The 10476-nt window shown below is 46.2% G+C and overlaps 1 protein-coding gene across 1 annotated transcript; it reads right to left on the bottom strand.

Moving 5' to 3' along the window:
• Positions 1-4146: 4146 nt before the first annotated feature.
• Positions 4147-10266, bottom strand: LOC124653438 (pentatricopeptide repeat-containing protein At4g19440, chloroplastic-like). The gene is made up of 3 exons (XM_047192508.1): positions 7590-10266; positions 5586-5687; positions 4147-4454 (listed from the first exon to the last, which is right to left on the bottom strand). Exon 1 carries the CDS (start codon positions 10264-10266, stop codon positions 7849-7851), a length of 2418 nt encoding a protein of 805 aa, XP_047048464.1. The 3' UTR covers positions 4147-4454; positions 5586-5687; positions 7590-7848.
• Positions 10267-10476: the final 210 nt, after the last annotated feature.

Consider the following 10476-nt stretch of genomic DNA (forward strand, 5'->3'; position numbering starts at 1 on the left):
TGGATTTTCTTTGTGGGTATGGAATCCCACAAGGATGGATTGCATTTGGGCCATGATGGATGACTCCAATTGGTTGAGGTCATCCAAAGTGGTCGGGATGCTCTCCTTAGCCGACGGAGCCACTTGCTCCACGGGGAGTGTTTCACTACCCTTATCCTTACCAATTTCGTCGCCCATTCTCTTAGGAGGTTAAGCCCGAATAAGGGCCGAGGCTCTGACACCAATTGAAAGCTAGGGTTTATGAGCGACTAGAGGGGGAGATTAGGAGCTAATCCAAGTTTCAGTCCTTTTCAATTTTAGGGGCTTTGCAACAAGTAAAGGTGAGCCCTTTATAGATAGAACCTATATGATGCAATAACAAGGTTAACTAAGAAGGTACAATAAGAATAAGTAAAGTAACCACAAGTAGAACAAATAATAGAGAGAAATGGTGAAGGGAACGATACAACCAAACTAAATTGAAGACACGAGACACGGGCGATTGTTTCTCGTAGTTCCTTCCCAAGGGAAGTACATCTATGTTGGAGAGGTGTGGTTCCACGAAGGCTACCAATCGCCACAAAGGCGTCACCTTCTTCTCCACTTAGTACACCACCAAGGTGTACCCACTTCTCCATTAATGAAGGCTAGTCGAAGCAGGAAACCTTCACACAAGGTTTGGGCATGGCTCCACAACTCAATTGGAGGCTCCCAACTTCACCAAGGGCTTTAACAACACCAAGCAAACCTCATGGTGATCTCTCAAAAAGGACTCTCACAAAAGGAAATGTAGAGTTACAAGTTCCACCAAGGAATACTAGGGGGAATTCGAAATTTCTTTGGTAGATGTGTAGATCGGCCCTCCTTCTTTGGTTCCCAAAGTATAGGTTTGATTGGTTGGCTAGGGAAGGGAGGGGTCTATGGCTTTGAAGCTCAGCAGCAATGGAGGAGAGAGAGGAAAAGCGTTAGAGAGGGCTAGGGAAACGACCCCCTTTTATCGGGATCCTCAGATCCAACTGTTTTTCTGTCCACCTGCGCATGATCGGTACAACCGCTCTAGGGAGTGGTACTACCTCTCATGTGTTACAGTTACGGTCTTACCGACATGTGTGACTCTCTAGGCAGTACTACCGTTACAAGTACTTCTCACTGTACCATTGTAGTTACTGCAAGTTGGCGGTATCCCAAGCGGTGTTGGACCAGTACTACCGCTGCCACGACTCGATACGAACACTACCTGAGCGGTACCTCTACTACCGCGAGCCCACAACAAAGTGACTCAAGCGATATTTTCAGCATTGGTACCTAGCAGGTACCGGCGTACCGCCTGGAGACAAAACGTTTTTCCACAAACAAACGGTATCGCGAACGGTACTTGGCTCCATACTACCGCTCCTAGGGAAGCAACGACGGTACCACTGGCTCCGTTCTGACTCATGTGTACAAGAGTGTTGGATAGAGGTAGCGACCGATTCCCACATCGCTAACCGGCCAAGGAAGAAAACACAAAATTTGCTCATATTTTCTAGACCTCTCCATCCAAAGCCTCGAGACACACACACATAGTGGCGGAGCTGCCATGCAACAATTGGGTTCATGTGAACCCAATAAAATCAGTCAAACCTTCATTTGCTAATTATTGGAAGATTATAGATCAACACCAAGAGCTGAACCCAATAAATTTTGCCTCTAGCTTCGCCCCGGACACACACAAGGAACAGAAAAAGCTACCACCTAGGACCTAGCTTAGACTACGATTTTAGTCTTCGGTCTTTCCATTTTTTAGGGGTCTACGTACGTATAGTGCGCCTACAGATATTCAACACAACTAACTATGCACACGGTAAAGTTATATTCGAGTGTTGGTATCAAACACGAAAAACCTAATAGGAGACTTTGCACTTTCACTAATGACATTGAGTATTTCCATTGAGTAGCATTCCATCCGAAGGAGTGTCTAAGTCACACATGGAGAGGCACGCACTTCACCTTATGTTGGATTTCTTTGGTGCGAGATCATGTCATTACTCCACTTGAGGAACTTGGCGGTCTTGAGGAGGCATCCTCTATAGGGCGAGTTGTGTCAGATTAATTATGTGGAAATACTCCCATGTTCCAGGCCAATTGAACATGTTGCATGTGATGTCTTTTTCTCTATGGCTGCATGCAACATTTGCATTAGTTTTTTTTTTGAACAAGATAGGGTCAAAAGAACCTAGAAGCTGCTAGTATTGACTAAGTGGCGATTACAATTTGCAGAAAAACCCCTACAGATCAGGGGAATTCTGGATAAGGAGAGAGCTTTTACAGAAAAGACCCCGCAGAAAATGAGGAAAAAGCAATCCGGTCCTTCGTGCTCAGCCCCACCAGTGCAGCAAATCGCCGTCGAGTTGCTCCGCCACAGAACAGACACCGGCGCCGGGGACGAACCACTTGGTCTGGCGTCGTGGCAGGAGCGAAAGATCTTCCCCTCGGACTTCTTGGTCTCTGGAAAGTAGGATATCCAGGAGAAGGGCCGCCAATCGACCATATGATACGGGGGCAGGGTGTTGTCGCCGGCATAAGTCCCCCGTTGAAGAGCTTCTCGTGATGGACGCCACCTCAGCATCGGCGACGACGAAGAAGTTGCAGCTCCATAGCACCTCTTGGGCAGCCTCTGCTCGGTCGCCAGATCCACCGGCAGATGCTCTTCCCCCTTGCCACCAAGGCCGGCCGAGAGGAGCATCGACAGTGGTTGGCCTCCATCGAAGAAGAGGCAACGACGCTTATTGAAGGGAGGCCTCTCAGATGCGGAGAACTTCCCCATCTCCCACCTCAGGAGCAGAGGGAATGACCTCACATGTGATTGCCTGGCACCGCGTCGAAGCGCCAGGGAAGAAGCTGACCTCCGGCTGACTCCAGGATCCGCTGAGCTAGCCCCTAGCTTCCCCATCCCCTCGCCTCCATGGCCGGCCAGAGGAGGAAACCAGAGCAGCAAAGCACAACAAATCCAGCAGCAGTAAAGAAGGATCTTATTGACGGAGATCCCGGAGGTGGAGGAGCTCGACGAGGCAGAACCCCCACACCCAGATGCACCAGATCTGACCCCATAGATCTCGTGCCCTACTCCAAACTACCGGCAGGCCGCCGAGACACCTAAACCTAACCCTACCTACAACTCCAGCGCCTCCCCTTCGCCATCTCCAACCGGCAGCGCTGCCGGAGAGGGCTCGGGTTCGGCCCGGTCTCACTTGGAGGACTCTCAAGGAGGAGGAGGGGGAGAGGAGAGCGGTAGGGGGGGGGGGGGGGGGAGAAAGGCTCACGGCCGGCCACAACATTTGCATTACTGAGCAACATCTTACCAGGTAGAATTCTAATCAATTTGTTCTCGATTAGTGTTAGTAGGGCCTTGTACAGATGAAAAATGTATTTTAGATAGTGACCTTGAATACAAACAACGGAGGGAGTATATAAAATTTTATTTGGAAAAATGAAATGATATAAATATTAATTCAATGTAATATTACTTCAGTACTGTCACATTTTCAGATTTTGTAACGGTATAATGTTAAAAAAATTGACTGCCCAAGTAGTACATTAGATCATATCAATCTCCAAAAACCAACACCAATTTGGGGTGGTACCAGATTACTGTGGTCACGGAAGACAAGGAGGTCCACTTTCCACAGGCTTCGATGTATTCTCCACCAAGCCCATCATCTCACGATTGGTCAGATTCAGCACCCTCAAAATCAAATTTTGTGACTATCAAAACTCCATTCTTGACCATGTATAATAGAATTGCAGTCTAACAGAACAGAAACACGTTTCAAAATTTCAAGAGGATTGAAATACAAATGAAGCTGATATCTTCAAACAGCATGTTTGAGATAATCTGACAACATTGTCCAGAAGAAAATGGTTGAGATGAAGGTAACTGGAGAATACATGACCATGATTTTCTCACAAGACTTCATATTTTTCGCCTACATTCATCTCAAGCATCAATAACAATGGAGCTCTGGATACATCACAATTCACACGCTTACCATTTGAACTGCATATTGCATATCAAAGAACTTTTTTTTTACCGAGGGAAGAACACCTGTAAGATGTCAAATCTCATGGCAACATTGAAATGGCAAGATAAAATCAACATTTTAATCATGTGCATAGAGTCAAAAACAAAGAAGAAAAAAAGGAAACATCAGAATATATTAGAGAGAATCTGTTCAAATTTAAAAGATAATTATTACAGCCATACTTTCTCAGCAGTAGATCAAAATTCAAACTTACCATGCAAGAATAAGAAAAGAATGAAAATCACCACAATTATAACCACAAGTTTCTTGTCCTCTTTGTCTTTACTGAGATTCAACAGGTGGACTTTGCCTGGCATGGGTCATGGTGCAAAACGAACGTCTGCTACACATGCTAGGTTGCACTGGCGGTCTTGCCTTGAACAGGTCACCTGCCGCGCGTTGCGCTCGGAGTAACTGGCAAGTGGTAACCAAATTTGAGTTTTTAGGAGCCCAGATTACTTGTTGCATGATTGTAAAATACTCAATGACAATTAGGCACAGCACACATTGATAGTAAATGTGGAAGAGCTTAATTTTTTCTCACAATGTAATATGGAAGAGCTAGTCTAATGAAAAGAAAAACAAACAAAAGTTCAGACAGATTGCAGCCTGTTGAGCACAATATTAACAAAATATCAACAGAAAATATGATTTGAACAGATAAAAAGAATTAACTCCATTGGCTCCCTAGGGCATTAGATATGTCAAGTTCAGAAATCTCATTTTGTCGAACTGGGGTGCAGACTGAAGCTCTAGAAGAAGAAAAATTGTTAATATTTCCATATGCTTGATCTAAAAAGACTAAAGCTAGCCCTACACCAGTAGCAGAGAAGACAGCGCACGAAAACATACATGACACACATAGTATACTGTTAGATATACTCTAAGACGTCAAGTAAAAGACAAAGGCTGTTAGATATACTCTGAGACGTCAAGTAAAAGACAAAGGGGGTAATAACAGCACAAAGTGTGGATTAAGCATGTACTATGTACCCTCAAACAAAAGCCTAATTGTTGCTGAGATAGAAATGATCATCTATACACTACAAATTAAACTGATAACATAATCCTAGTCCAACGATACATGTGGCACTGCAGAAAATGCATTGGTCCACCTGGCACCTGGGTGCACAAGCACCAGGTGCTTTTAGCCAGTTCCAAGTTTTCAAATATTCTGAGAATATTTAGACACATAGTAACTGAATGAAGTGTGAACCTGCAATTTTCTTTGCATGATGTACATAAGAAAACAAATTGAACTCATCCTTTTTGTGCTAAACACCCAAAAGGACTTTTTTCCCACAGCTTGCTGGTCGATCTTACAACAACGCACATCTATAAAATAATTCGCGAACTTTCAAATTTGTACACATGATTTTTATTCTTTTAATTCAAACTTTCAAACATAGATGTGCATGTGCACTCTGATACATAAAATGGGGTCTCGGATTGAGGATTACAGCTGTAATGCCAATCATATGAAAGTGGAGAAGAATTAATGTGTTAAACAAAATGTTGTATAAGTAAAGGGTAAGAAATCATCACCTTATGTAACTTGCAGCTGGTGTTTGTGTTCAGTTATCGTCTATGCACTGATCATCTGCGTAATGGGAACTCAAGGTATTGTCACTCTCCACCAAAGTCAGCCTGTGTAAATTTTATACCAATGAGCTCCATATGTTACAGTAAGCGCTTATGTTAACCTACTGCTTGCTGTAATTGTGAAGCCACAGTTCTTGACTGAAAGGGACACCAAAGGCCTCTGCCCTCTCTATCTATCCAAGAGATGGAAGGGCAGACCTTTTTTTTGTGTGGGGGGCTGAGGGGGGAGGGGGGTATCTCTTCATTGTTCTCCCATTGTGAAAGGAATAAAGGATGTCCTGCTGGAGTAAATTACAAAAAACTACCACAATTCGGGCTAGGGTAACGAGTCAGTACCTGTTTTGCTAATTTTTTTTCAAAAAAAACTACCGGTTCTGAGTCGCGGCGTTACAAATCACACGGATTCCAGTCTAATAGCGTTTTAACAGCAATCCTGACCGGTGGGGCCCATTTGTCAGGGATGAGCTGGCAGCACAGGTGGAGAAGGAGCTGAGGTGGACGTGGGACCCATATGTCAGCCCCACATCTTTTTTCTCCTCTCTTCTGCTTCTTTCTCCACTCTGACTATTTCTCCCTTAGTGGCACGACTCCGACCACCAGCTCCTCCGGCCTGAGCACTCCTCCATCAAGATGCTAGTACGCGGAGCCCACGCTGGTCCACGACGCCACGCCCTTTGCAGCCATTTCGTCGAACATCCTCCAGGCGTGGTCGACACGGCCATCCTTCATGTGCCCGTCCAGTCAGCCTCTGCGCGCGGGAGGTCGTCGCGCCTTAGGTGGAGTGCTTGAGCAGGACGACGTCCAGATGGGAGCTGCCGCCGGACATGTGGGTTGCGCGGAAAAGCGCCTACACGCCGGAGAGGTCGCCGTGCCTCAGGTGGAGGCCGGCCTTGGCGGCGTAGGCCGGTGGGCTGTCGTTGGCGGGGTGCACGCCAAGCGCCCAGAGGTTGGCGAAGGGGACAAGAGCAGGCACAAGCGCCGCTGCAGCACGACAGCTCCTCGGTCGACACCTCGGCTAGCTGCGCGGGAGCTGTTGCGGAGGCGGTACATGGTACAGCAGCGACGCGGCGACCAATGTACTGGACGGGAGGCGCTCAATTACTATGGGAGGCAGATCAGAGCAAATTTGGACAGCCGGAAACTTACGCATCCGAGATTCCGATCCGAGACTCCAGGAAAAGAGTAAACTGGGAATAGAAAGGGGAGGGGAGAGAGATGACAGGTGGGTCCCATGTCCACCTCAGCTGAGCCTCCACATGTGCAGCCATGTCAGAGCTGACAAATGGCCCTACCGGTCAGGATTGCTGTTAAAACGCTATTAGACTAGAATCAGTGCAATTTGTAATGCCGCGCCTCAGAATTGGTAGTTTTTTGAGAAAATTACCAAAACAGGCACTGACTTGTTACCCTAGCCTGAATTGTGGTAGTTTTTTGTTGTTTACTCGTCCTGCTGAGAACAAGATTATTTGTTCCAGATGTTTATTTTCGGAATGAAACTGAACTAAGAAAATATTTTAGGCAGAGGGTTTACAGCTACACTACCATGAATAAACAAGCATGATGCAAGTGTACAGCAGACTTTGTTATAGAACATACTGTTTAGTCTACATCTTAGACTAAAATTTTGTTCGATAGTAGTCTACATTTTAGCTTTGTAATTAATAATAACACAGTCTTTGTTATAGAACATACTTTTTAGCAATCTTGCTCTCTCTCTATTGGATGTTATTAACTTTAACGTTGCTTGCATTGGCTGTTCACATATCAAAGCAGTAGTATTAAATGACTTGCTAATTGGTCTTGTAGAATGTAGGCTAAATGAGAACAGCGTGTATACAAAAGCATCAGCTACAGCGTTTAAGAGAAATTGAATATGCCAAAAGTATCTCATTGTCGATTTAGAGAGGCAAACAAAAAACTACTTAAACAAATAAAAGTATATTTTACCAATTATGAACCTTTAGGGCAATCTGGTGCTTCTGTTGGACATCCCCACAAGGTAGCAGGTTGATATCAAGTATACTTTACAAAACTGAACTTTAAGAGCGAGCTGCTGGATAGCTCCCCAAGATAACAGAAGATGATCATGAAATGACTTCAGTGTATTGCTGCTAGATGAGAAAGTCTATGCAGTCTCTTCTTCCTATTCATGTTTGGATGGGTCCGGGCAGAAAAGCAGTCTTCCTTATGGTTCCTTCATCACACATCATTCACTAGAAGCAGCTTCTTTCTGGCACCGAGGTGTGGTTATACTATTAACTAATACATTGTACATACTTTGTGTCAAAACACTTGATATTGCAGGCAGTTCTACAGCCTTATCTAATGAAGCCGATTGCGAAAACTCTGCAACTAGTGTATTGTACGAAACATTATCAGGAACAATTCCTGAGTATACCATCTCGTCAAAAAGCTTAGAGGCTTCTTCATTGTAACCAGATTTACAGTAGGCATACATCAGAGTGGTGTAAGTAAGCTTATTTGGAGGTATACCCCTGGACTGCATTTTCTCAAAGTAAGTCACGGCTTCATCCATTTTTCCTATTTTGCAGAAACCATGGATCATAATTGTGTAGCCAATTACTCCCAACTCAATGCTGTTTTCCCTGCATTGTTCAAACACGGTCTTCGCCTCATCAACAAGACCGGCATGGCACATCCAGTGCATAAGACTGCAGTATGTTACATGAGTTGGTTGTATGCCATTAGACTTCATAGTGTGAAGGACATCAACTGCACCAGAAATGTTACCATTTATACCATAACCACCAATAAGTGCATTATAGATGACTACATTTGGTTTCAATCCACAGGACATCAAGTCAGCCAAATATTCATTCGCTTTCTGAATATCCTTTGCTTTACAATAACCATCTATTATAGTGCCATATGACACTACATCCGGCTGAAGGCCCTCAACTTTCATCTGATCCAACAGCTGAATGGCCTCTTCCATTTTACCCAAATTGCAATAACCATGTAATATAGTATTAAACGTGAAAATATCAGGCATAAGCCGTCTTCTGATCATGTCATCACGGAGTTTAACTGCTTCCTCTATTTTATCGTCTTTGCAGCAACCTAGAATCATTATGTTATATGTGATTCTATCCAATTTAACTCCCTTATTAACCATGGTCCTTAGAACCTCAGCAGCCGCTTTCATGTCTTTCCTCTCACAAAGCCCATGAATCAATGCATTGGAAGTAGCAATGTTGACACATAAACCTTTCTCTAACATCTTCAACCATATTCTAACTGCTTCTTGGTGTCTCCCACCCCTGCAAAGCTGCCCCATACAAGCTGTCAGCAGAGCATCATTTGGTCTCACACCTCTTGTAATCATTTCGCTTATAAGCCTTACTACAGAATCCAATTTTCCAGTCCTTTGGAGAAGCCCCGCAACCACCGAATTAAACAAACCAAAATGAATTTCCATCCTAGTCGACAACATTTGCTCCAATATCTGCTCAGCACGCTCCATATCACCTTCCTTGCATAGAGCTCTAGCAATCAAGTTGTAAGTGACGGCTGTTGACTTTAACTTCTTGGAGACCATTTCATCGGACAGCCTGATTGCTTCTGAGAAATGCCCCTTCCTACAATGCCAACCAATAAGCTGATTGTAAATAATCTCATTTGGGATGATCCCTGACGCTTCCATCTTCTGCAACAACGCACCAACCTCCCCAAAACGCTCACTCCTTGCAAGGCCATTGATCAGAATGCCAAACGTGATGACGCTCGGAGTCACCTTGCTCTCTTCCATCCTCTCCATCAGCCGGAAGGCCTCGTCCACTCTCCCACTCTTGCAAAGTGCATCCATCAGCACATTGTACGGCACTGCACCAGCACATTGATGTAGCCCAGCATGCACTAGCTCCGCAAGAATCTTGAAACCTTCATCCACTTTCCCCTCCCTGCAGAGGGCCTTGACCATAGAGGTATACGAGTAACCATCCAGAGTGACGTTCTGACAATTACGCATTTCATCGAACACCTTGCAGGCAGCGTCAACCTGGCCAGCGCATGCAAGAGCTTCAAGGAGTGTATTGCAGGTCCTGATGGAGGGCGAGGCGCCCCGCGATGAAAGCATGTGGAAGGCGTCGGCAGCGCGCCTGAGGGAGCCAGGTGCGGGGGAGGTGAGGCAGGTATTGATGAGCAAGTCCGAAGAGGGGGTGGAGGAGGCGTCCGAGACAGCCGCTGCAGCGGTGTGGAGTGAGTGGAGGTGTATGAGGCGTTTGATTAGGCGGCGAGCAGAGGGGAATGTGGAGCGATCGGCGACGAGGGAGGGGAGCAGGAGCGCCGAGACGCGCGGGGACAGGAGGTCGTGCTCGTGCGTGGAGGAGGTGGAGGCAGAGGCGGAGGCGGAGGCGGGGGAATTGGAGATTAGGTGGTGAAGGAGGCGGAGGGCGGACGCCGCCGGGAGAGGGGAGGGAAGGGACGAGAGGGCGGATGCGAGGCCGCGGTCGCCAAGGCGGCGGAGTAGGCAATCGAGGTTCCGCCAAGTTTCACGGGAGGGGGCACCAGTGAGTGCGCCCACAATCTCGGCTGCGGCGGCCGCGCCGGAAGAGGACGACGAGAGATGCCGGCGGCGGCGAAGGAGGGGAGGTGGTCGTTTCATGGCAGGATATGCGCGATGTGGAACGGTTCGGGATGCCGATCGAAAGCTAAGGGCACTTGGGCGTGCGGAACGGGCCACGGCCCAGTGTTTAGTCGGCCCAGTGTTTGGTCTCATGCGTCGGGTAGAGAAGTGCAGGTTGTTTGGATCTCTCGAAAAATTGTTCCATCTCTGTAATGAAGATAAATATAGATACAGTTGCGCGAAGCAAAG

This window comes from Lolium rigidum, chromosome 1 (assembly GCF_022539505.1).
Source record: "Lolium rigidum isolate FL_2022 chromosome 1, APGP_CSIRO_Lrig_0.1, whole genome shotgun sequence".
NCBI classification, from domain to species: Eukaryota; Viridiplantae; Streptophyta; class Magnoliopsida; order Poales; family Poaceae; genus Lolium; species Lolium rigidum.